The sequence below is a fragment of the Sesamum indicum genome, linkage group LG3, assembly GCF_000512975.1.
Source record: "Sesamum indicum cultivar Zhongzhi No. 13 linkage group LG3, S_indicum_v1.0, whole genome shotgun sequence".
In the NCBI taxonomy this organism is placed as follows: Eukaryota; Viridiplantae; Streptophyta; class Magnoliopsida; order Lamiales; family Pedaliaceae; genus Sesamum; species Sesamum indicum.
This window is the reverse complement of record NC_026147.1, coordinates 11,420,699-11,448,106: the sequence shown is the minus strand read 5'-3', so window position 1 is coordinate 11,448,106 and position 27,408 is coordinate 11,420,699. Positions and strand designations below refer to the sequence as shown.

The 27,408-nt window shown below is 33.5% G+C and overlaps 4 protein-coding genes across 5 annotated transcripts; 2 read left to right on the top strand and 2 right to left on the bottom strand.

Annotated features, from left to right (window-relative positions):
* Positions 435–3,312, top strand: LOC105158045 (UDP-arabinopyranose mutase 3-like). Its single transcript, XM_011074661.2, has 4 exons — positions 435–920; positions 2,107–2,357; positions 2,444–2,612; positions 2,704–3,312. Exons 1-4 carry the CDS (start codon positions 600–602, stop codon positions 3,040–3,042), a joined length of 1,080 nt encoding a protein of 359 aa, XP_011072963.1. The 5' UTR covers positions 435–599; the 3' UTR covers positions 3,043–3,312.
* On the bottom strand, positions 8,422–9,446 carry LOC105158120 (metalloendoproteinase 1). Its single transcript, XM_011074757.2, has one exon. The coding sequence runs from the start codon at positions 9,408–9,410 to the stop codon at positions 8,475–8,477; it is 936 nt and encodes a 311-aa protein (XP_011073059.1). The 5' UTR covers positions 9,411–9,446; the 3' UTR covers positions 8,422–8,474.
* On the bottom strand, positions 12,958–13,960 carry LOC105158044 (metalloendoproteinase 1-like). The gene has a single exon (XM_011074660.2). It carries the CDS (start codon positions 13,920–13,922, stop codon positions 12,987–12,989), a length of 936 nt encoding a protein of 311 aa, XP_011072962.1. The 5' UTR covers positions 13,923–13,960; the 3' UTR covers positions 12,958–12,986.
* LOC105158043 (probable galacturonosyltransferase 11) lies at positions 20,426–26,520 on the top strand. Of its 2 annotated transcripts, XM_020692908.1 has the most exons (4): positions 20,426–20,913; positions 21,033–21,188; positions 24,639–25,335; positions 25,455–25,605. In XM_020692908.1, exons 2-4 carry the CDS (start codon positions 21,033–21,035, stop codon positions 25,466–25,468), a joined length of 867 nt encoding a protein of 288 aa, XP_020548567.1. In that variant the 5' UTR covers positions 20,426–20,913; the 3' UTR covers positions 25,469–25,605. The 2 variants fall into 2 exon arrangements, with proteins under 2 accessions (XP_020548567.1, XP_011072961.1); XM_011074659.2 differs by having other exon boundaries at positions 20,427–20,913; positions 24,639–26,520.

Below are 27,408 nucleotides of genomic sequence, written 5' to 3'. Positions count from 1 at the left end.
AAAATTCTAAAATATCCCACTTTTTATTGTCCGTTCCGTTATTTTCCACCAATGGTATTATAGAAGTTCGATAGTATGCTTGTTTTGAGAGTGTAACCTGTATCATAATTTTAGGGGGGTAAATTACAAATTTTCTCTATGTGTTATTCAAAATATTCACATAAATCCATGTGAAAAATAAAATATCATTCTACCTCATGAAATTTTAAAAAGGAGCAAATTACCCCTGCCATCAGGGAGGTAGTGTGCTCTTTTTAAAAAAACACAAGTGTAGCACATGGAGGTAATTTGTAATTACCCAATTTTAGGGGGTGGAAAATGCAAAAACACTACTTTTAAGGGTGCAAAGTGCAATTTACTCATTTTCCCATCTCTTCTCCCAACGTCCTTAATTTTTATTTATTAAAGAGCATCATGTAAATATGTAATAATAACTCCTTCACTTTCTGTATCGATCCATCCGAAAACCACTACAAATTCATCTCTCACTCTTCCTGCACTCGGACCTCAATTCCTCCTCTTCATTTCTCCCGTCCTCGCACAATCGAGAATCCCCAAGAACACCCTAACTCAGTAAAGAAATCTGCGCATTTTCAACAATGGCAGCCTCGAGATCCTCGACGCCGTTGCTGAAAGATGAGCTAGACATAGTGATTCCCACCATCAGAAACCTTGATTTCTTGGAGATGTGGAGGCCGTTTTTCCAGCCTTACCATCTAATCATTGTGCAGGACGGTGATCCGTCCAAGACTATCAAAGTGCCCGATGGCTTTGATTATGAGCTCTACAACAGGAATGACATTAACAAGATTCTGGGTCCCAAGGCAAACTGCATTTCCTTCAAGGATTCCGCTTGCCGATGCTTCGGTTACATGGTCTCCAAGAAGAAGTACATTTTCACCATTGATGATGATTGCTTTGTAAGATTCAAACCCAACGTTTTTTCTTTTTTTTTTTTTTTCCTCTGGATTTGGTTTTTTGCAGTGATTCTTCTTTGTCATATGGTGGTTTTGATACGTTGAGTTCTGCTTTAGAATTTTATTCGTTGATTCTTGGAGTTTTTTCAAGCTCATGTTGGGATCAAAGATTGGATTTTGATCCGTTCCTGTGAAAAACATATTTATGGTGTGGACTTGTGATGTGAATTCTTGTATATTTCTTGTTTTGCCTTGGTGGAGTGTTTTTCGCTCCTATATGGAATTCTTTTGAGTTCTGCATCTTGATTTTGGCTTTGATTATTCTCTCACGGGATTTTAGCTTTACATTCTTCATAAAATTTGAATATTGCTATGAATTTTCTTCATAATTTGGTTTGTCCATATTGCGTATGCATGAGATCAATGCTTGTTTTGCTATAGGATTTGGTCATGGTTGATGCGTTAATTTCTGCAGATCTAACTCTTTTATATATATATATATATATATATATAGATATATCTAAGATCAGATCATTTTTGTCTACCGGGCTCTGAAGATAAAACGTGTCAAAGAAAGGAAAGGACCTTTAACTTATCATACATGTTCGACGAAGTTATTGTATAAAAACTGCAATCATATTACTGAGTTGGTACCTTTTTGTTCGTTGGTCGATCTTTTTATTGGAATTATCTATATCCTTTATTTATTATCCTGTATGGTTCTTCATGATCTGAACGTTGACATTTTGATAACAGAGCTGATAATGACTCTTAAAAATTCTTTACATTGTGTTTTTCTGTTCATTTATATGGAGGAGTTCTAAAGCTCTCTATCACTTATATGCTTGCAGTTTCTTTCGTTTGGATCAGCTTGATTTATAGAGTTTAACAGGGGATTCTCTTGAATGCTTGATTGTCCTTGTACCAATAGATCTTCAGTATGTCTTTGTGGATATTATTGGAAATTTTGCCTGTAAAACTATGAATTTGGGTAAATATTGCATTGTGGATCTCACTTGCAGTCCAAAACTTACTCATGCTGATGCTTTGTGTTCTGCTAATAAATATCCGAGCAATCGTAAAGGGTTGCTGTCATACAATCTGTACATCTCTTTGATTTATCAGAGGGGGACCATTTTTTCCTTAAAATTGGTTCAGAATCTTTGTTGAGTCAATTATGGATATGCAGGTTGCTAAGGATCCGTCCGGCAAGGAAATTAATGCACTTGAGCAGCACATTAAGAACCTTTTGAGCCCATCAACTCCATTTTTCTTCAATACCCTTTATGACCCCTACTGTGAGGGTACAGACTTTGTCCGTGGATATCCTTTCAGTCTCCGTGAAGGAGTACCTACTGCTGTGTCGCATGGCCTTTGGCTCAACATCCCCGATTATGATGCTCCCACCCAGCTCGTCAAGCCACTTGAGAGGAACACTAGGTATGAACCAGCCCTTTACCCCAACTCACTTTTGCTGCTTTCAGCATTTAAGATACTGATCATATATATACGTCCTCTCTTTTAAGGTATGTTGACGCAGTTATGACTGTTCCAAAGGGAACCCTATTCCCAATGTGTGGTATGAATCTGGCCTTCAATCGGGAACTAATCGGCCCAGCAATGTACTTCGGACTAATGGGCGATGGCCAGCCCATCGGACGCTACGACGATATGTGGGCTGGCTGGTGCACCAAGGTATCATCTTTAATCCCTCTTTCCAACAGCATTATCATTGAGCTTATTGGAGCTTTACTGTTTAACGGGCTCAATGTTTTCACATTCATAGGTGATCTGCGACCACCTAGGTTTAGGAGTCAAGACCGGTTTGCCTTACATTTGGCACAGCAAAGCAAGCAACCCATTTGTGAATCTTAAGAAAGAATACAAGGGTATCTACTGGCAAGAGGAGCTAATACCGTTCTTCCAATCTGTCACCCTTCCCAAGGACTGCACCACAGTCCAAAAATGCTACGTCGAACTCTCCAAGCAAGTGAAGGCGAAGCTCGGTAAGGTGGACGACTACTTCAATAAGCTGGCGGATGCTATGGTTACATGGATTGATGCATGGGATGAGCTCAACCCCTCAGGATCCTCCGGTAAACTCGCAAATGGCGCTGCCAAGTAAAAAGATTAAATGTTGGTCGAAATTACTTTCAGATAGAACAGTCTTGTGTTCAAGCTCATGTTGAAAGCTTGGATAGATTAAATTTTTCGAACCACATAATTATTACTAGTTTCTCACTCGATCAAATTTTATGATAAAGTTCTTTGTTTGTATAATGTAGATGGCTTCTGCTATCTTTTGTCATAGAGCAGTGCTTTATGAGATGACCTTGTTTTGTTTTATTTCCAAATGGTTAGTTTTAGTTTTATAGTATTGATGAACTTTTCGTGGGATTGGAGTGTAAATTTCATTAAACTTATTGTATCACATTGTTTTACAATATATATATATATATATATATATTATAAAATACTACCTATTTTCTTAAAAGATTATCATAAAACATCCTAAATCAAATATATTTTTTATGGATAATTATATTCCCCTATTTTGAAGTTTAGAGTAATTATACATAGTGTTCCTCTGGTTTAAAAAATTATATTTAATATTTTTAAAATTTATTTTTGTTTAATAAATAATCTCACGTTAGTCAAAATTAACTGAATTTTTTTATATTAACAAAAAAATTGAATGAAAATCAATATTGATCCTTGATTGATTTATTGTAGGTCAAGTAAATGTTTTGTGACTAAAGTATTCTTATAGTGACGAAAAAATGTACTTCTCCGCGTGTATTAACGTGTAAAGATATATAGGATAATTTGATCATAAAAGATTTGTTTGATTTGCAATAAATTAGTAATAAGTTGATTAATGATAAATATGAAATTTTTATCTGATTTTTTTTTTTTTTTGTTAAAATCATCAAATTCGGTGAATTTTAATTAAAAGCAAATCTCAAAACTATTAAGTGTAATTTTTAAAATTATAAATAATTTATGTGTAATTGCTTTGAATTTCAAATAAAGACAAATGTAATTATTCCTTTTATAAAACAATCTATCACAAAATATAAAAATTCAGACATTTTCATTGAACATATTCCAATGAAAACAAAACCAGTTGCAGGTTGGATTTTGAGAAAGTAACTCAATTTTCAATTCCTATGCCCTCATTTTTATTCTTAATTAGTTTTCAAGTTTATTGCTCAAAAGTCTACACCTTATTGCCAATTAAATTTATTTCAGTTGACGAAATTGAGACTTTTCAAATCCTGTTATATGCATGAGATATTATTCTATTGCATAATAGGTGTTATTTAGATTTTATTTTCTGATATTATTGATTAGAATGGAATATCGTTCTACTAAATAGCAGACGTTGTCTACTGTAATAGCAGGCCTTATTTAGATTTTATTTACTTGATATTATTGATTAGGATATGATTGTTATAATTATATTTATTAGGTGTTGATATTTAAGAAGAATGCTTATAATCGAATTATTTCAATTAATAATAATTCATCGCCTCAAATAAAAAAAAAAAGAAAAGAAAGAAAAACAGTCTACACCTTGTTAATTTCTTTTAAAAAAATTAATTTTACATTTGAAAGTAAAGGAAATCAAATATATATTTTCTAAAAATGAAAGGTCGAATCGATTTATTGATTTACTCATTCACAAACATATGAAAAATTTTACATATAATTCCTAGAAAAGTTCTTTCTAAGCATTTTGAAGGAATATTTTCCTTAAATAAATAATAGAAAGAACCCAATCAACATTAGGCTTTAGCTAATAGAAACTTTATTCCTTAAATCCTACATGAATTATATATATGTGCTATACATAGGTCTTATGTAAATTTCAAGATAAATTGCATAAAACCCCCTGTATTTTTGTGAATTTGTTTAAAAAAAAAAAAACTGTTACAATAAATAGTATAAATATTTCATTGCGATATTTAAAATGTTGCACACGCTCCCTTTTCGTCAAAAAATAAAAATAAAAATAACGTTGTCATTTTTTTCCTAAATTGTATGTTCTGCCTTTGCTTTCGATTTATGTTCTCTACTTTTAATAACCGTTGGATTTTGAAGGCGAATAGAAGTGTTGGGTGTTGCTAATTATTAATAATAGTTGGAACCAATGAGGCCTAACTCAGTTGGCGAAGTTGATGCCCCATAATTTTAGAGGTCATGGGTTTGGAGCCCATTATATGCGTGAGACGTTGTTCTACTGCATAGAAGGTGGTGCCTACTCTAATAATAGATGTTGTTAGATTTCATATACTTGATATGGTTGATTAGGGTACGAGTGTTGTAATTGTTGTCTTTATTAAGTGTTGATATTTGACAGAAATAATCGTAATAAAATTATTTCGATTAATAACAATTCATTGCTTCAAATTAAAAAAAAAAAAAAGTTGGATTTTACATTATTTAGATGAATGGTCCAAATTTTGAAAATTTTTAAACTTATATTTTATCGGTTAAAGGATGTTTTTATAAGGTTTCGTATATATAGTAAGTTTCAGAATTAACTATCATGCCCGACTCCTCATTCGTTACAGTTAGCTTGCCAAGAAGGCGAAACTTCAATTTTATCAACTAAATTATGTGTGTTGCCAACCTCCAAGTCGTCCTAATGACCCTTTTACCTGGAAAATTGAAGTTGAGATTTTGAATGCTAGTTTAATTTGGTCTAAAACTTAGCAACTAAGCTAAGCGTGGAACATCATTAAATTAAAACATGAAATCATTAAGACAATCTTATTAAATTATAAATTAGGTAGATCTTTAATTTCGATATATAAACACAGTGTTAAATACAATGTACCCCCATGTGGTAACAGAAAAGTACAAGAAATCATCAGTTAAACAAAAATAAATTAAGTATAATTTACCTTATGTAACACTAAAAAATAATGTAATTTGCTTCCGTTCGAAAGGAGGTAAATTGCATTGTTTTTAAATTACAAGTAATAAATTGTACTTTCTTTTTTCATAGGAACTTTTTTATATTTTTACATTAATATGGAGGGTTAATTGAATTTAACCCTAAACACACCCTAGCATTTGGAAAAGAACACCACCGACCGTACGAAATTGCAGTTTTCAAGAGAAAAATGTTGGAGTCGTTTGACTAACAATGCACCATCATGCCGGTTCAAATCTCACAAACGTGTGGGATATTATTTTAATTTAATGATAGAATTTGTTTTATTTGATAGTAAATATTGATTGGATATAGTTATCAAATACTGATGATTAATATATAATTATTATAATTATCGATTGTTGTTAAATATAAATACTTGATATTGATGATTATAGTCAATTTATTTAATAAAATATTAGTTCAACGCTTTTATTTTCGGAAAAAAAAAATAGTTGGCCAGTTAAGACAAAAATCTCATAAATAGATTTAAAATCATAAGTTCAAATCATATTGTATAGTTTGAGTTTACAAATTGAGTATTTTTTGAGGTTTTTATAATTTTTTTTGTTATTTTTTAGAATAAATTACAAGGGCCTTTCTTGAGATTTGACATAATTACGAATATCCCGTCATTGTTTGAAGAATTATCAATATCCTCTAATTTTAACGGGCTTCTAACACGCTGCCAAAAATATGATATTTAGTGACAAACTATAGTGATAATTCTAAAGTTATCACTAATAATATATATTAAGTGACAATAATTTTTATCTTGTCACTATATAATTATTAGTGGAAAAAAATATGTAAGACGTCGTTACTAAGTTCAATTAGTGACACATTTATAATGACAAGTTAGTGACAACATAAAATGATGACAACTATTATTTATTGTCACTGGATCGTCGCTATATATGAGTCACTAATTGTGTTTAATGACAAGTTAATGCACACGTTTGTCACTAATTCATGTTAATTATATTTTTTACAAAATAATAGTAATTATTAAAATCATGAAATTGCTTATTGCGACAAATTAAATAGTAATGTCACTAAATGCATATAATTAGTGATAATATTAAAATTATCACTTGACTTTTTTTTGTGGTTAATCTTCTATTTTTTTGTAGTGATAATTAGTCCAATCCTTTAGTCTTCTAAGAATTATAATTTTATTTATTTTTAATTTTTAATTTTACTTTTTTATGGACTAAACGGATAATTTTTTAATAATTTTTCAAAATTTTTCTCCATCCCGTCTGATTTTTTTTTAAAAAAAAGAAATACAGTAAAGATAAAGATAATCTCATACCTCCATTCAAGCATTATATAATTTTATCAAATATCAGGAAATATTTATAATTTTCAAACAGTGATGGGCATTCGTAATTATGTCAGCCTTAAAAAAAAGGAGATGTTGTTATTTACCCTATTTTGTTATTATGTTAACGTATTATTTAATTTATTTAAAATTAACTTAATACGTCATTATTATTTTTATAAAAAAAAATTAAATTTTTGAAAATGAGTTGCCGACAACCAAAGTTGGGTAGTCAGCCCTAAATCCAGTAAACTGTGGGCAGCAGATGTGATCTTTTGGAAGCATAGAAACAAGAAACACATTGAATAGAGGGATGGTACTCCTCAGACAAAAGCATTTAGTTTTTGTCAGCCTTATTTGCCAATTAAATCCCTTCTTCAATTTTCTTTTTTCTTTCTCATACCCCTTTTTTTTGGGGGTAAAAAGATACTTCACGCGGTTTAATGTAATTTATCGCTTTGTAATATTGTAAATAAATAAATAAATTATTTTTATACAAAAATAATAATAATTTATTTATATATATTTTTTAAAATAAAATTATTTTCATCTCTGTTCAAGGAGGTAAATTGTTTTATTTTGAAAAATACAGGGGATAAATTGTTGTATTTTTAAAAACTAGAGAGAGAAATTGTTATTTTTTTTCATATGGGATAATTTGCTTATTTATAATATTATAATGAAATTGCTTATGTTTTTCCCTACTTCATTTGTCGCAACATTTTTATTTTTAGGTTAAATATAGTTTAAATTTCAATGAGAACTAGTTCAAATAATAAGGTTGAACTTTCATAATTAAGGTATTGTGAGATTGGGCTTAATAAATATAGTTGATTGTCTACTTTTATGTGTATTATGTGTGAAAATATTTTATAAGATTTAATATTTTATTTTATTCAATATTTTAAGAATTTATTTTTAAAATAAAATCTCACATTTTATAAACTCTTAAAACATCTTATAGGATGCAGGTAATTATAAAATGTTTTAGAAAAGACTAGCCAAACACCTTCTCAAGATACTAAATCCTTGAAGTGGTCTCAATTTTATTAGAATTTTTCATTGATTATCCCACTAAATTGATGACATTAATGACCTTTTAAATACTTGAATATTTGTATAAATTATGAGATACAAATTCGGGTAAATTAAGCTAAATTGTTTAGAGCGTCATAAAATTTAAATCAAAATAAGGCACCTAAAAAGGACATTGTTAATTAGCCAAGATAATGAAATGATTTAATCTTTAATTATGTCGATATACAAATAAGAAGATTAGATTCTATTTTACCTAGAATTGATACAACGCCTTAATTCCATTAATATCATCTTGTCCCAGTACCTTTCTGAGACCATCTCCAATATACGGATACATGACGGCCCCGGTATCATTACTATGCCCAAGTCCTAGAACATGCCCTAACTCATGCAAGCCTACAGTTTGCAGATCAAATGCACCTGGTGTAACACCATCCACCCATCTCTCATCTCCATCAAAGTGAAGCCTACCATCAGATGGCGCATAAGCATGCGCTAAAATCCCTCCAGGCCCATCAAATGGATTCCCATCCCCATGATCCCGATTCTGAAAACTAATCTTAATGTCAGCTTGATCATAATCCGGTGTGTATGAAAATGTAAAGGGTGACACACTAGCCCATATTTGGGTTGCATGCAGAATGGAGTTAGTTACATCAGTCGGTGCACCCGATGGGAATGAATATGTGAGGCTTCTCTTTGTCGGAGGCCATTTGGGCTCGCCTGGAAAGAAAATATAATGTGAGGCTAAGGTTGGGATCCGGAGGTAGAGTTCGTGGCTTCTGTTGAGGTTGAAAGAGTCGGGCACCCCACATCGGGGGGGTGACATTTGGGTGATAGTATTAGCATCCATAATCCCATTTACCTCGAGCTTGAAGAATGTCTGGTAACTTTTTATAGCCAACTCTAAATTATCGTCAAAGAAATCATCTGTTTGATGTGCCAGTATAATATTATTTTTATGATTCATGTATCCGAAGTGTGAGAGGTACTTCTTGAGTTGAGAGATGCCTTTAGATGTGGTTCCTTTTCGGGTTCCGACTAGGGTTTTGAGGAAATCCATACCTGATGATTCTTGTGTATAAAGTTGATTTGGGGAATTTGCATGAGTGAACAATGGCAAAGGGTTGAGAAGAAAGAGAAGGAGAATGCAAGAGAGCAAATGAAGGAACTTTGGTTCCATAATCATCAAGAAATGAGTTGTTTTGAGAGAATTGGTATAGCTAAGTTGTGTGCTTGGATTTGTTCAAGAGTTAACCCCTTTTTATAGAGTTGGATGGTTGTCAAGCAATTCTTGTACACAAGTAGCTACCCCTTTTATTTGAATTAATGTAGTAATTAAATACATTGATGATCAACCTCACGCACCACAATCTCTTGTTTGATTGCCGGAATCCTGTAATGAAATTCTGATTATGTAATTGATTTCTGAAATTAAATTCATAACTTAGAGGTTATTTCCGTCTAAAACATATTTTGGAAATCAGAATTATTGTATTATTTATAAATAATCTTCAGCTCTTTGCTAGATTTTTGCATGTGCAACTAATTATAATTGGTGTCCTAATCGTGATTCTTGCAATAATCTAAAATTTATTGTCTGTAATATATTTTGAAGATCATATATTATTTGATGAGTTTCTAAGTAATTAGTGTACGTCCGGTACACTACTGGAAAACAAAAAAAGAAAAAATCAATTATTTGGAACGACTTTTATAATGAATTTTAATAACAAATTTTTGTGATGGGTTTCCATCACAACCAACCAAAAAGTGGGATAAAGTTATGACCTTTTTTGTGGTGGATCATCTTTGATGTCGCATTTTGTGGCGGTTTTGCTTCGATTTTTTAAAAGATTTACTTTTTCTTTTGGTATGTTAAATTTTGTAACAATATCCATTACAAAATCCGATACAATTTTTTTTTGAAAAAAAAAATTTATAAAAAACTTATTTTAATTTATTGAATTTTTAATTATTTTTATTTTAAAGTAATTAATTTCTAAATTTTAGTCTGGACTATTAAAATTAATATTTCTTGTTATAATAATTTATTACAATTTTATTTTTTTGCTTTTCATAGTATAAATTGAACTGGAATTAAATATTAAAGCACAATTAATAACATAATATATTTAATAAAAAATGAGTTTCAAAATAAAAAATATTTTTTTAAAAAAAGCCTAATACCTCCTCATCCTGAACGTCATCCGCTAAGGTCCGGATACTTACTGAAGGCTAGAATCGCCTGGACATTGAAGGAATGGGTATGTGCATCATCATATCCATCATTATCTCCTCCATTCTTGCGACGTGGTCCTTCAGCTCGACAGTTTCTAGATCTATGGTCCATATTGGTGGCGGTGGCGTAGTTCCCTGTGATGCTCTCGTAGCTCATATGTGGGCCTCTAAGCCCAAACCTAATACACGACCCTTGTTCTTCATGTTGACTGTTGAAATCTACAGTCCAAAGAGCTTGTTAAATAAGTAGGAAGCTCTTGCCCATTAGTGGGTGCTTGGGCTTGCTGGTCTTCCAACAACTTCAAGAAGATCTCCTGAAATAAGAAAAATTAATTAGTAAACAAACATATGATTAATTATTAGTTTGAGTACTTTTCACCACCTGCTCTGCTCTCAATGGACTCCAGTTACTTGTCGGTCTTCCTCTTGTAGTACTTGAAGAACAGCTCCATCTGCTATGGAGGCTTACCTAATTGTGTCTCTTGTTTATTAATAATTCCTAATTATATATATATATATAACAGCTTACCAAGTTCTTTTTGTGCATGACGGAGATGACCTCTCATGGTACACAACGATTAAAGATGCTGCATTGATCGCCCGATTGGCTTTATTCTTTGCGGTCTCCTCCTAAAACTTAGGTCAGCCCCAATACTCCTACAATTAGCGCCAAATATCGTTGGGTAGCCACATTGGTTGCATCATCGTCTGCCTAGCTTCACCAAACTTTCGATGCATCTACTTCCCAACAAACATTTTGAAGACTTTGAATATACTCAGCAAAATTGTAAGTGAGCAATAAAAGTTTGTTAAAGATGTAATTAAAAAAAAAAAATCATTATTTATCTTCAATTGATAAAACAGAAGCATGGTGTTCTAGTGGGACATCCCTCATTCTAGCCACAAATAAGAAAAGTGGTCATGCACCACAACCCTGATGGCATTGTAAAGATCTCAATTTAACCTAAATAAATAATTAATTAGTATCATTTGAGAAAAATGTAATGAGGAAAATATTTTTCTTACCTTGCATCAAAGAGGATAATGTATGTACACATGACTAGTGTTGGTGGTGGTGGTGGTATAGAGGAAGGGCTGAGGGATGTGGCGAATAACAAGTGATGGCCGATGGCCCAACACGTGATCTATTGGCGGACCCGCTGGTGGATTCTAAGATATTGCTGAAGCAGGTTCCCATGGTGGAGGTATTCGTGTCGATGCTTTCGTGGTATGGAAAACATCAACAGCTAGCCTTGGAACCAACAACTCACAATCTTGGCCACCCCCATGGTGACGTCGCAGAGACCGAACCGCAAGTCATGGATCTTTAAGTTAAAAACAATATTATAAATATATTATAACTTTTTGGAAAAATTATAATATTATATTTAAATAAAATATAATTTAATTAATTAAATACTATAATTATAAATATAATACTATAATTAATTAAAAATTATATTATAAATATGGAGTTTATTATAAAGATCCGACATAACCTTGATGTCATTTACATTGAGAAATATTTTGTAACGCTCAAAAAAACCGTGGTAGATGTGTCCGTTACAGAAGTCGTTACTATAAATAATTTTTTAAAATGAAATTGGAAATGCTAGATTAGTTAATAATAAATAATTATAGTTAAACAAAAATAAAATTTATATTGATGTTATATTTATTGAAAAAAATATAAATTCAAGACATTCTAAATTTTACGACTAGACATATTCATTGCACTAACAAAAACAATATCAATTATATATCTATGTTAATATATATTCAACTAGCAAGAATTTATATATGTTACTTTTATTCAAAGGTTAGGTAAAAATTCATTATTTTTCTATTTTTTGAAAGAAAAATTATTTAGAGTTAAATTAATGTATACTATTTACAAAAGTAATTCTTAAATATTTAAATACAAAATAACAACTTATTTGATTATAATTATATCATGTCCTTTTTCATAAATTTACTTGTAAAAAGACCTCGTTATGCTAAACACTCTAACATCTTTTAAAATGTAAAAATATTTTATAAGTTTTAAACATCTTATTTTATCAATACTTAAAATATTTATTTTAAAAATAAGATCTAACATTTTATAAACTTTTAATCTTTTAAAATGTGAAAATATTTTATAAGTTTTAATATCTTATTTTATCCAAATATTTAAAAAAATTATTTTAAAAATAAGATCTATTATTTTATAAACTTTTAAAATATTTTATAAATATTTAAAAAAAGCCTAAGCCAAACACTCTCCCAATCTTGACTAAATCCTTGAAGTGGTCTCAATTATATTAGAATTTTTCATTGATTACCCCACTAATTGATGACATTAATGACCTTTCAAACTCTTGAATATTTGTAATTTAGGTAAATTAAGCTAAATTGTTTAGTAATAAAATCTAAATTAAAATGAGGCACCTAAACAAGGACATTGTTAATTAGCCAAGATAGTGAAATTACTTAATCTTTAAATATGTCGACATACAAATAAGAAGATTTTATTTTATTTTGCCTAAAATTGATACAATGCCTTAATTCCGTTAATATCATCTTGTCCCAAAACCTTTCTGAGACCATCTCCTATATAAGGATACATGATGGCCCCAGTATCATTAGTATGCCCAAGTCCTAAAACATGTCCTAGCTCATGCAGGCCTACAGTTTGCATATCAAATGCACCTAGTGTAACACCATCCACCCATCTCTCATCTCCATCAAAGTGAAGCCTACCATCAGACGGTGCAAAAGCATGCGCTAAAATCCCTCCGGGCCCATCAAATGGATACCCATCTCCATGATCCCGATACTGAAAACTAATCTTAATGTCAGCCTGATCATAATTCGTTCTGTATGAAAATCTAAAGGGTGTCACACTAGCCCATATTTGGGTTGCATGTAGAATGGAGCTATTTACATTAGTGGGTCCACCCAATGGGAATGAATATGTGAGACTTCTCTTTGTCGGAGGCCATTTGGGCTCACCTGGAAAGAATGTATAGTGCGAGGCTAAGGTTGGGATCCGGAGGTAGAGTTTGTGGCTTCTATTAAGGTTGAAAGAATCGGGCACCCCACATCGGGGGTGTGACATTTTTGCGACAATATTAGCATCCATAATCCCATTTACCTTGAGTTTGAAGAATGTTTGGTAGCTTTTTATAGCCAACTCTAAATTATCGTCAAAGAAATCATCTGTTTGATGTGTCAGTATAGTATTGTTTTTATGATTCATGTATCCGAAGTGTGAAAGGTACTTCTTGAGCTGAGAGATGCCTTTAGATGTAGTTCCTTTTTGGGTTCCGATTAGGGTTTTGAGGAAATCCATACCTGATGATCTTTGTGTATTAAGTTGATTTGGGGAATTTGCATGAGTGAACAATGACAAAGGGTTGAGAAGAAAGAGAAGGAGAATGCAAGAGAGCAAATGAAGGAACTTTGGTTCCATAATCATCAAGAAATGAGTTGTTTTGAGAGAATTGGTATAGCTAAGTTGTGTGCTTTCATTTGTTCAAGAGTTAACCCCTTTTTATAGAGTTGGATGGTTGTTGAGCAATTCTTGTACACAAGTAGCCTTTTTGTTTGAATTAATGTAATAATATTAAGTACATTGATGATCAACTTCACTCACTACAATCTTTTGTTTGATTGCCGCAATCCTGTAACTAAATTCTGATTTTATGTAATTGATTTCTGTTATTGAATTAAGAACTTAGAGGTTATTTCTTTTTATTAGATATTTTTGAAATCTGAATTATTGTATTATTTATAAATCATCTTTGACTCTTTGTCAGATTTTGAGATTGCAACTAATCATAGTTAGTGTCATAATTATGGTTATTGCAATAATTTGAAACCTATTATCTGTATTAGATTTTGATGATCATATATTAGTTGATGATTTTCTAGATAATTAGTGCCTGTCCTGTACAATACAAAAATAAAGCAACTGTTGGGAACAATTTTCGTAATAGATTTCAGTGGATTTGGAATGACATAACCGATTTTGGAACGGATTTTGATTGTCTAATGTCGTCCTTGCCACTAAAATCAGAAAAAAACTAGTAAAGGGCAAAATATATCCGTCACAAATTTGGTGCGAAATTCTGACAGTATCGTAACCCATCACAAAGCTTGTTCGATATAAAACATAAGTATAATTGAATTTGCAACTATTTTTGTGCCAAAAATCGGAACAATTTCTATTTGTAATTTTGCATCGAACTTTGTGATGGGTTTCTGTCACAAACTTGTTAGAACTTTTTGTGATGGGTTTCCATCACAAACAACCAAAAGGCAGGATAAATTTAAGATAGCTTTTGCGGTGACATATTTTTGGATGGATTTTGTATCATCTTTTGTGTCGCATTTTGTGGTTGGTTTTGTTTTGATGTTTGTAAATTTTTGCTTTTTTTTTTTTTACGTTGTTAAATTTTGCAACAATATCTATTACAAAATTCACTACAAAATTTATTTTTTTAAAAGTTATTTTTATTTTAGTTTTATTAAAATATTATTTTTAATTTATATTTTTAAAGTATAAATTAAAATATTAAATAAATTGCACTGCAATTAAATATTATAAGGACAATTAATAACATAGTACATTTAATAAAAAAGAGTACAAAAACAAAAATATTTTAAAAAGGCCTATCTAAATCGGCCTCATCCTAATCGTCATCTCCTAGGGTCCGGTTATTTACTGGAGCTAGGAACGCTAAGACATTGGAGGAATGGGTAAGTGCGTCATCATATCCATTATCATTTCCTCCATCCTTGTGACACGATCCTCTAGTTCGACGGTTTCTAGATCAAGAGTCCGTGCCGTGCGCGGTGATCTGGTCCTCTGTGATGGTTTTGCAGCCGATATATGGGCCTCTTAGAATGAATACACAACCCTTGTTTTGGATGCCTTCTACTGAGATGTACAACTACTGCTCAATCTGGGTCACAAAGGCTACTGAAGAAGTAGGAAGCTCTTGCCCATCGAAGGGTACCTGGGCCTATTGGTCCTCCAGCAACTTCAGGAAGATCTCCTGAAATAAGAAAAATTAATTAGTAAATAAACAAGCAATTGATTAAATTATTATTTCTTTGATGTACTTATCGCTACCTGCTCTGCTCTCGGTCCGCTCCAATTACCTATCGGCTTTCTTCTTGTAGCATTCGAGTACGAACCCATTTGCTTTGGAGACCTACCTAGTTGTGTCTCCTGTGCAATATACGAACACCATAAAACTATAATTTAATAATTAAACCATATTTAATAATATTTAATTTTATATATATATATAAAAAAGTGCTTACCAACTTCTTTTTGTGCATCCCAATGAAGGATGACCCCCCACTAGTACACAGTGGTTGTGGATGCCACGTTGACTGCCCTGTTGGACATAGTCTTCACAGCCTCCTCCTAAAACTTGGGGGAGGCAACATTACTCCTATAGTTGCACCCAGATATCATTGGCCAGCCAAATTGGTTACACAGCGTCTCCCTGGCTTCATCGAGCTTCCTATGCATGTACTTCTCAGCAAACACTTGAAGACGTTTGGCATCATCGGTGTAGACTAAGTAAAATTGTAAATGAGCAATAAAACTTTGTTTAAGATGTAATTGAAAAAAATAATAATTATTTACCTTTAATTAGTCAAATAGATGCATTGGTCTATTGGCGGAACATCCCTTATTCCATGCCATGGATGAGGCAAGATAGCACTGTAAAAATCTTGATTCGACCTAAATAAATAATTAATTAGTATTCCTTGAGAAAATGTAATGAAAAAATTTATAGCAATGCATTTTCCATACCTCATATTAGAGAGGCTAATGTACGTATCCACGACTGGTGATGGTGGTGGTGGTACATAGGAAGGGCTACGGGTTGCAGCAACTGACAAGTGCCAATCAATGGCCAAACATATGATGTGCTAAGCCCCGTGGGTGATGGACCAGCCGATGGATCTCATATGGGAAACATTAGTAGCTAGCCTTGGAACCTACGCCTACGACCACGGCCACGACCTTAGCCATGTTGCAGGGGAGCAGGAGCCGAACCACAAGTCAAGGATCTACAAGTTAAAAACAATCTTATAAATATATTATAACTTGTTGAAAAAAATTATAATATTAATCTAAACAGAAGATACTTTAATTAATTAAAAATTATAATTACAAATATAAGTCCTTACAGGCACAAACTAAGTCCTTTTTTTTCTACATATGCTTATGCTACTAATATTTCCTTACAGGAAAAGCTAGCGGTCCAAACCAATTAAAGAAATCACAAGAGTTTAAGGGAATGTAAGATGCCCCTTGAGAAAGCCCACTTTGGGTAAGGACCTATGGTGCCCCCATAGAATAGAGTTTATGCACCTCCTGGAGGGTGTAAATGAGTGGAATGATAGTGTTATTTGTTTTTTATGTACAAGGGGGAGATTGACATTGAAGTAAAAGTCCAAGCACAAAATTAAAGTATTTCATTTAGCTAGAGCTGTAGCATAAAGATAAAATATGTAGTATCAAGTTTTAATTGCCATCTCTCGTTAGGGAAACTCTCATATTATAAGCAACCGTAAGTTGGTTGGAAAAGATCAAATCCCCATGGATTTGGCGGAGTATGATTTCAAAGTGGTTAGATAAGGTTGGATCCCATATAGATTTGGTGGAAGGTTATCTCCCAGCATTTCGAGGATCTATGATTCTCGGGGGTGGTTGGAGTCCGCTACGAGTGAGAGCATCTTTTGAGATAAGGATGTCTTCCTAAATTTTCAGTAGCTGAAAAGACGTCTTTCCCCAATCAAAGTCCAAATGTCTAAGGTTTAAAGGTTATTTCCAGCTGAGGGCAGCACGTGACCCTGTAGAGGCGGCTTGTCCTTCTCTGATTTTGTGGGGTATGCCACCAGAGATCCTACAAGGATGTCATATGATATGGGCTTTAGCTTTGACTTTGATTGGGAAGTTCCAAATCCCTAAGCTTCCTAGTGGACCTATAAGGCCTTCTTGGTTGGGCCTCCTCGAAATTGGGTCGATTAGACTTATTTTGCTAATTTATTTCTTGGAGCCTCCTGTCGAACTCACAGGGGACTCTATTTGAACTAGGCTTCCTGGGTGCACCCCGGGCCATTACTCGAACTAGGCCTCCAGGGGAACACTATGAGCCTTGCCTCTAGGCTTTTGCGATTCTTTTTTTTTCGCCTGGACCACTTGGGCTTCTTTGGACAATCTATTTAAAAATTGTTAAAATTGAATCCCACTTGCAATTAAGGCGCGTAGCAAACACACATTAGTTTCTAACGCATATAGGGTTTGTGTTGTAATTAATGTTACACTGAGGATTTCTAGCTATAAAATTTGTATAGAGGAATTTGACACAATTTCATCATCACTAGGGGGGCGTTCCTAATAATTAATGTATGATTTTATACTTCATACTTAAATTTGTTCTACTTTAGATGACTTTACAATGAAAATTTTCAAGGCAAAATCATCTACACAGAGCACAAATTACATATATCAAATAGAATATTTTATTTGCGCAATTAAATTAATAACATTCAAAAAACTCCAGATTTTCTACATTTATTAAAGTAAAATCTTCAACTTAAAAGTATATTGTTTGAATAAGGTAGATATTCTTGTAATATAATTATAAATCTTGAGATTAGTTTGATAGTTTATTTCAAAGAACTTTAAAAATATAAAGAAATGGGGAATTTTTAAAATCTTATAATAACCATTAAAGACATTCAAACTCATACTTTTTTACTCGAAGTTGAGTTTCTCGATGTTTTTATTGATAATCACAAAACTCTTAGAATCTTTTTATGTATACTCAATTTTCTAAAATTTCTAAAAAAAATATCGGACTGTAAATAGCAATTTAGCCTCCTGTTATATTGCAAATGAATAAATTCCCCTTTATAAGAAAAAAATAGCAATTTACCTCCCTAAACTTTTTTAAAAAAAAGTATTTGTTTCTCTGTATTATTGTATTTAAAAAATATGAGAAGATAAATTATTATATTTTTAATTAAAAAATAATTTTTTAATTTACAATATCACATAAAGATTAGTTGTATTTTTCTCTAATTTTATATATCATGATCTTTTGATATGCTTATACCTTGTCTCATCCCACAACCAACAATCCTCCTATCAAAACATTCACCTTGATGCCTATCAGACCTCCCCCAAGCTAAACACATTGTGCCAACCCTACCACTTGGACATCATAACTTGATGCACCTCTTAATTATTTTTTTAAATCCAAATTAAAGAAGTGGGCCTCCACCTTCAACCCAACAAAAACCAACTCCGGCGCACAAAATAAATGTATCAATTCTATATTTTTGCACCTAAATTAAGATGATAAGACCTCATAATAGGTCTGATTCAGCGAGATGAATCAGTAAAGTATGGACTTCGTATAAAAATAAAATTAAAAAAAAAAAACTAAAACCTCACCACATCTCTGATCACGACATTCTGAAACAATTTTAGCTAATTCTTTCTGTATCAATGGGAATAACCAAAACAATCAGCTAGTAAGCACTTCTCAAAATTTTGATTTGATGGACAAAGAACAATCAAACAGTCATAACTTCGTCTAAATGAGTTAAAATGATGTTTTGATTCTACAATTAGTTAGCTAAGATCTGTGTGCTTTCAATGGTATGTAGCTTGCTAAAAGTAACTTTCAAGTTCTACTCTCAAACCTTTTTATAAATGGAGGTCATAGTGCAGTTAAAATGGTAACTTAAGCTATCTATACTCTACACTCTTTTTCTCTCGACAAATAGCATGGATTACATTTCGTGCTCATTTTTTGCACTCCACCAGGTTACTTTAGCTTATATTGCAACATTTCATCATCTCATATTAATTTTTATGCCATTATCTTATATTATTTCAAGTGTTCTTCAACTGTTTTTCAGTAATTTAGTTACTAGCTTAAGTATCGGAGTGCTAATATCTGTTTTGCAAGTTAGTCCTCAAATAATTTTAGGATTTTTGTGAAGATCTTTGACCATTATTGTGCTACTGAACCTCAACACGCATCAATACTGATCAGAAGTATGCTAACTTGTCTTCAATATCAACTCTTCCATATCATTTTCAAGTTGAGTTCGAATACTAGGAGTTACACAAAAAATATGCCGTTATGGATCGTTGGAATTCACCCCCAACAAAACCCTTACAAGATTAAATCGATTAGGTTGATGTAGAAAATAAATTACTTTGGGCAAGTAGTAAAAGATCTCATACCTAACTTATGTCAGTTAGGCTATTTATATTGCAGTTCCACTTGAACCAATCACATGGTCAAGATGAAGTGTATGAACGAGTTCCGCAGTTGTTTGAAAACCAATGCTTAGATGAACTTGTTGGAGATCGATTTAGGTTGACTCAATCAAATAAAAGGAGGCTAATCTTTTAGCCTAATTAAGTTATTTCCTATATATTTAAGAACAATTTGGTAGTTGCAATAACTAGATATTAGACCCTACATCAAATACCGTAACAAATTGTAAGACGCTTCTTTCCCCTTTAGAATACTTTATCCCATGTCGACAAGTAGAAATAATCGAACCCTTATTGGTATTTTCTCAACAACTAATATCGAATGTAAATCGACATGAATAAAGCAGTCAATATATAGATGGAAAAAGAGCTTTAACATATATATATTTTCATGTGATTCTATCCAATTTAAAACAACTGTAATTATCCAATTAACTTTATAATAAGGCAACAACCTAATAAAATGTGTTAATATGGATAAAAATTTCAAGACTTGCTAACATTCTTTCAACACGTTTTATCAAATAAAAATGCATTTTGAGAAACATTAATTCCAAAATAGAAATTACAAAACTATGATCATAAAAGTGATAGTCTTGACATGTTTGTAAATTACACATTGTCATAAATTAGTAGGGTTTGTAGTAATGCTCTTCATGTGCAGGCCCTGCACTCTTTAGTACTATATCTCACCCAAATTATTATTATTATTATTCCCTTCAAACGAACAAAAGACGACCAGCTCACAGAACTTCACATTTCCGTCTTCTCACATTCCAAACCAATTTATGCTGCTTCACTTTCACCTCTGGATGCACACAGATTCCCGCACTTCTTCTACTTCCAATCACATCAATACTTGATTCACAGGCCTTGTTATCTACATTTTCAAATTGCAGTGGTCAGCATTTTGGAGGCACCAAATGCTTTTGTACTGTCGGCTATCTTGATCAAGTCTCATGCGGGGTTTTTGCTTGAAGTTCTTGATTTGGAGATAGAATTGATTAAGTGGGTCTCAGAGATTCTTGATTTTGGGGGTGGAGGATTCGTCTCCTGCCTTCCAGCGGCTGCTTGATCCAATCTGGTTGATGGGCTTTCGTGGATTCTTGATTTGGCACTGAACTGTGGAAGTTTCGGGCCAAAGATGCGGCGGGGGGGGGGGGGGGGGCGGGGCCCGGTTCGAAGGAGGTTGTCGTGCTGGATCTGGGTGCTTCTTTTGTTGTCTTTGGTCGCAGGTTGTGTTTTGTTCGCTGTTCAGCATAGATGCGGCGGCGGGCGACCGACTATCGGCGCCCGGTTCGAAGGAGGTTGTCGTGCTGGATCTGGGTGCTTCTTTTGTTGTCTTTGGTCGCAGGTTGTGTTTTGTTCGCTGTTCAGCATAAACATCAGGATGAGGATCATGTGGAACAACCTGTTCGGGTAAGGCTGCAGCAGGAAACACTAATCTTTTTCAATGATGTCTTTGTCGTTGTTTCCATTTCTGTTTCTTGAGTGGTATATAATTGCCGCTTTCAGTTGAATGAGTATTCTTTCTATTCAATAAGATATAAATGTGTTCACTTTTTCCTGAACTCGAAATAGAAGAATTAACACTTATGATCTGGGTTCTATGAACTCGTTTTACAATATGTGTGGCCTGTTTCCTCCAAGTAATCTACAGAAATTATCCCAACCTGATTATTTGTATTGCTTTGGAAGGAAAATGGTTATTTTCTGCATGTATGTTTCTGTAATAAGTCAATTTCGAGGGAATGTTTTCTTCTCAGCATAGAAATGGTCGATGGAATCATTTCGCGAAGCTTATATATGTCGAAGCAATTATCAAACATACTAAATCTTGAAAAAGTTTACAACTCTCTGCTAGCTTCTTTTGTTAATTAGTTAATTCAAATGTACTTGGAACTTTTGCCATTCTTTCTTTTCACTGCTATAAGTATGCGAAGTTCTTGACAAAAACATCTTTTAGAAAATTTTGTCTTCATCTCATGCGCTCATCATGAATTAAAAAAATGGCCTTTCAGTTTGCATATTCCTATTCATTTCTTTTGGAAATATAGAGGGAGTATATTCATTTGGTTAGAGGGTCTGTCAGATACTCTACATTTTGTATCTACATTTTTGTTGGTATTTTCATGTGTTTGGAGCTATAATTATATCAAACGAATCCATTTAATGTTATGAAGTAACAGTAAGGCCTATGCTCTGATCGGTCAGTCCCTGGGCTGCAGGTGATTTAGTTCATGGAGAAGTATAGGAAAAGATACTAGGAGAACATTTATCAAAATAACTTCCATTAAAATAAGAATTTTCCTTCGGTCTTTCTGTTGTAATATGACTTCTGTCTCCTTTTTGTTGAGTTTCTACACCATAGCAACAAATTAAATTTGCTACATTTTTATCTTTGGTGTCCTTTGGTATTTAGTGTCTAGGCTCTTTGATACCATTTTTGCCCCATAATCAAAACCTGCTTCTTGGGGCACAATTTGCTGGCTGCATTCTCATTCTCAGTCATTCTGCTGGATCGGCTTCAAGAAATGGTGTTTCTGGTGGAGGGCCATTGGTCAATATTCTATAAGGATCGAGTCGATCGACTGTAAAGGAATTTTCTGTTGAGGTCTGTTAAACAATATGAAGTTGGTTGGAAACTTGAAGCCAATACAAATTTGGACGTCTCCCTGGCTTATTCCTTGCATAATCTAGAGATAGGTTCCTTAGCCTGGCAGATATTTTCCCATGATATCCTACGTCAATTTGGTTACAAGCCACATTCTGGTATTCACATCTTAAACAATAGAAATAGATATCTAACTGAATGAAGTAATTGGAAGGTTATTTCACAATATATAGGATATGCTAATTGTGCTTCCAGGGCGGCAGATTCAAGGGGACTAGACAAACTGAAGCATCCAAGTTGACCTTTGCTGCTGCAAAGTATGAGATCATGAATGTAGATCACCAGCTGTGGTGAACAATTGAGATTTGTGCCAACCAACTTTGTAGAGTTGATTGAACTGTGCAGATGAATGCAAAATGGGCAACTTTATCCAGAAAATGAAATCTGGTTCTGGTAGATACTGATATTGAAATAGGTTCCATCAATCGTTGCTTTCAGAGTTGGCATGAGACGGGATGGATTCCTACTGGAATTCTCACAAGAATACCATATTGGTAATCCTCCCACTAGTTTTAACATTAACATGGGTTGAGTTTGATGCTAGAGCCATTTGTCCCACAAGTATATTTAGTATGATGAATATAAGTGAGTTAGCGGGTGAATCCACAGGGTGATTTTGCTGACATTGCAGGTTCAGGAGCACTGCTAAAATTTTGTAATCCAGCTGTAACAGGAATTCGGGATAAAATAAGAGACAGACCATGAGGGAGGTGCTGCTTTAAGGAACTAGAAAATAGGACCTTTGTAAATGAAAAGGCAGTTATGCAAAAACGAGAGTAGATCCATGGTTGGGTAGAAAGGACGGTTATCTTTTGCAAGACTAGCTCCCACTTGTGATGTTGGATTTGATAGAAATTCAAAGGAATCTACAAGGGTTAATATCAACCTCCTCCTGAGCTTTAGGAAGGAAATGGAAAAAAGGATTATACCAGCGTTCCTATTTAAGTAAAGCTGAAGCGTTGGTCTGCCTAGGCATGCACAATACATCCAGGAATAGGGCTGCACTCTTTAGTGATATTCTATAGTCCACACCAGCCACTAACAGGTTGTGATTGAGCATATTTCTTTTACTTCATTGACTTTTCCCACTTCGGGCTAGAGCTTAATATCTTTTATTTCTTCATGGGAGATTTTAATATACTTGTGTTCTTTACTTTTACCAACTCTATAGCTGTAACTCTTATTTAGGTCAACTATGTGCTTTGGTAATTCTAGGTGGGCTTCCTTAGTCTTCCACAAAATTGTGATTAATAGTATAATTATAATGTTCAGTTGTCTTCCCATTTATGTAGTCCTTTACTTGTTCAATGAAACAGCCTCACCCTTAATTGGTTGCTTCTCTATTTAGTTGTAATTTAATGAATTTCACTCCTATCACTCTGTAATGGAAAAGAAAAAGGAAGAACTGGTGAGTTGCTTGGGGAAGAATCTAGAACCAAATTGCAATAAGAGATGTCATGGAGTCTAAAAATACTTGTAAGATGACTTATGAGGTTTTAGAGAAGCTTTCAAGGTTTCAATGTTTCTTTGCCATTTAATGCGTCCAAGTCGTAAGTGCATTAGGATTCTGTATGGACCCCCTGATGCCTTTTTCCTTCTATTCTCTTTCTTAAACTAATGGCAGGTACATTGATACTTTAACATTGCGAATTAGTTTTACTTAACCCTCAGGCCTTAAGGAATCCAAGTGTACTAAGTTTCTTTAACAGCACTATCCAAACTATGTGAAATCCATAACAAATAAAGATGCTGAAAAGCACCCAGGGTAAGACTTGTTTTTCTCTCTTCCTTTGCATTACTTCAAGACCTGTATGCATTAAGTATGACATTTGAATTCTTTATATCCTGAAGATTTTGCCTATTTGGTCTCAGTTACAGCCTAACTGGACATTGAAACTTTACATTTTTCTGAATATCCTAGTAAGCCTCAGAGGGTTCAATATTAGGTGCTGACCTGGATAGAGAGTGCAACAATATTGGAATTCTATTAGACGATTTCAGATCAAAGAATTCTAGATGTGAGTTTTAATGGCCTTCAGGTGTGTTCTTGTTTGACGTGATTTATTGCAGCTATGTAATGGTTGTATAGAGTCAATAGCTTGACAGATTGAGTTCAGCCATTTACTAGACTGTCTATAAATTCTTGTCTTCTCAATTTTGTTCTCTATTTTTTATCTTATTTTTGTCTTTGCCAGGAGATAAATCACAGAAATGACAGGGTTGTTCATGAGAATCAAAACTTTACTGAAGAAATATTAAGTGCTAAATCATATGCCAGACAGTTAGCAGAGCAAATGACCCTTGCCAAAGCTTATGTTATTATCGCAAAAGAACATAACAATCTCCATCTTGCTTGGGAGCTGAGTTCAAATATACGAAGTTGCCAACTTTTGCTCTCCAAGGCAGCCATGAGAGAGGAGCCCATATCGTTAGAGGAAGCTGAACCAATAATTAAAAGTTTATCATCCCTCATCTTTAAGGCGCAGGATGCCCATTATGATATTGCAACCACAATTACAACAATGAAGTCCCATATTCAGGCTCTGGAGGAGCGTGCAAATGCAGCAACTATTCAGAGTACAGTATTTGGACAATTAGCTGCTGAATCAATACCCAAGAACCTTCAGTGCATTGACATTAAACTCACAGCTGATTGGCTTCAGAACAAGTCAATGCAGGAGCTTGCAGATGAAAGGAGGAACTCTCCCCGACTTGTGGACAATAACCTTTACCACTTCTGTATATTTTCTGATAACCTTCTGGCCGTTTCAGTAGTTGTTAATTCTACTGTTTCAAATGCTGAACATCCAAAGCAGCTTGTATTTCATATTGTGACAAATGGGGTAAAATATGGGGCAATGCAGGCTTGGTTCCTCAGTAACGATTTTAAAGGTGCTGCAATAGAAGTACAAAACATTGAAGACTTCACTTGGTTGAACACATCTTATTCGCCTGTTGTAAAACAACTACTTGATGCAGATTCACATCATTATTTCTTTGAAATTTCACAGGTTACCAGCATTGAACCAAAGTTCCATAATCCGAAGTACCTCTCTCTGTTGAATCATCTCCGGTTCTATATCCCAGAGATTTATCCCCAATTGGAAAAGGTAGTTTTTCTTGACGACGATGTTGTTGTCCAGAAGGATTTGACACCTCTCTTTTCGCTGGATTTGCATGGGAATGTGAATGGAGCTGTTGAAACTTGCCTGGAAGCTTTCCACCGGTACTATAAGTATCTAAATTTTTCGAACCCACTCATAAGCACCAAATTTGATCCCCAAGCATGCGGATGGGCATTCGGTATGAATGTTTTCGATTTGATTGCTTGGAGAAAGGAAAATGTGACTGCAAAATATCATTATTGGCAGGAACAAAATGTTGATAAGTCACTCTGGAAGCTTGGCAGTCTTCCTCCTGGACTTCTGGCTTTCTATGGATTGACAGAGCCGCTTGATAGGAGATGGCATGTTTTAGGGTTGGGTTATGATCTGAATATTGATAATCGCCTGATAGAGACTGCAGCTGTAATTCATTTCAACGGAAACATGAAGCCCTGGCTGAAGCTGAGCATAGGCAGGTATAGGCCTCTGTGGGAACAGTATGTGAATCAAACCCACCGATATCTTCAGGATTGTGTCACAAGTTAGGTATTATGATGCTTTCAAGTTGAGGTGCATCAATTTTATAACTTATTCCTGTTTCAGATTTTTGGAAGCATGATTGCCTTAGTGTAGATTTAGAGTAGAAAATTTTGACATTTTTGACGAACCCTTTTCTTCTTTTACCTATTGCAAGTTATATATATATATATATTGAAGGAGAAATTTTACCATAAACTAGCAAGGAAATCATTCATAGTCAGATGAGAATCTTTTTAGCTGCATCGGATCGATTCTGTCTTATAGCTTCTGTTGCTTCTGTGGTGTTAATTCGCAATCACACCATGTAGTTATATTTCAGTTCTTATGGTCTTTGAAGTCTGTTATTTTGAGCATCAGAAGAATTGAACTGTTGTAGTTGATGATCTGAATGTTGCTAATTTGAAGTTCTGGTTCATTTTCGAAACACATCTTGATTTATTGAGGCGACTGCTTTCAACATTTTGTTCACACTAATGTTTTAGCGAGAAGCGCGTGCATTGCATGTGACTGCCTATTCTTCTTGTCCTGGAGAATCTTGAAATAACACACTATTTTGTAAGTAGAAAGAAGAGTTATGTGAGAACTGAACAGTTTGAAGTTATTTGAAGATGAAATATTTCCTATTTAAAAGTTGAACTTTATTTAGGTTACTCTATCAAGTATATTTTTAATTATAGATCTATTTAAAAAGTTTGTCTGGTCGGGATGAAAAATGGTATATAGGAAAAATAAAAATAAAATAGATATATAAGAAAAAGTGTAGTATTTGGTTAGGGAGAATAGTTGAAGGAAACGTACAAATGAATGTATATGAAACCTCTTCGGAGCCCAGTTTCATTTTCGTCCAAAATTCGGTTGAATAGTGAAACGATAAGGCCAGAAAAATAAATACGCACATATTTTATTTTTATTTACTTTACTATTCATATATATAATTATTCTTCAATTATTTTTTCTATGCGGCTGATAATACTGGTAAAAAGCACCGTGGAAGCAAAACTAAATGTATTGATCAAACAAATTGTTGGAATTACCAAAGTGATAAGCTCTCGCAGGCACCGTATATTATTCATGCTGATCAACGATGATTACAATATCAGGTAAACTTGTAATATATTTAATCCTGCTCAGTTATGTTTGCAAGCAAGATAAATCAAGTTTTATACCCCTCTGAAAAAGGAGGCGAGAGCTTTCTTGAAGAAGAAACTTGAAGTTGACATCTTGAGTCCAATTCTGATCCTTCTATTGTTTCCTATAAGTGCTTATTGCTTTAAAAAAATATCCTACTCCTACAATTGGTGAGTCAAATAAGTCATGCTTT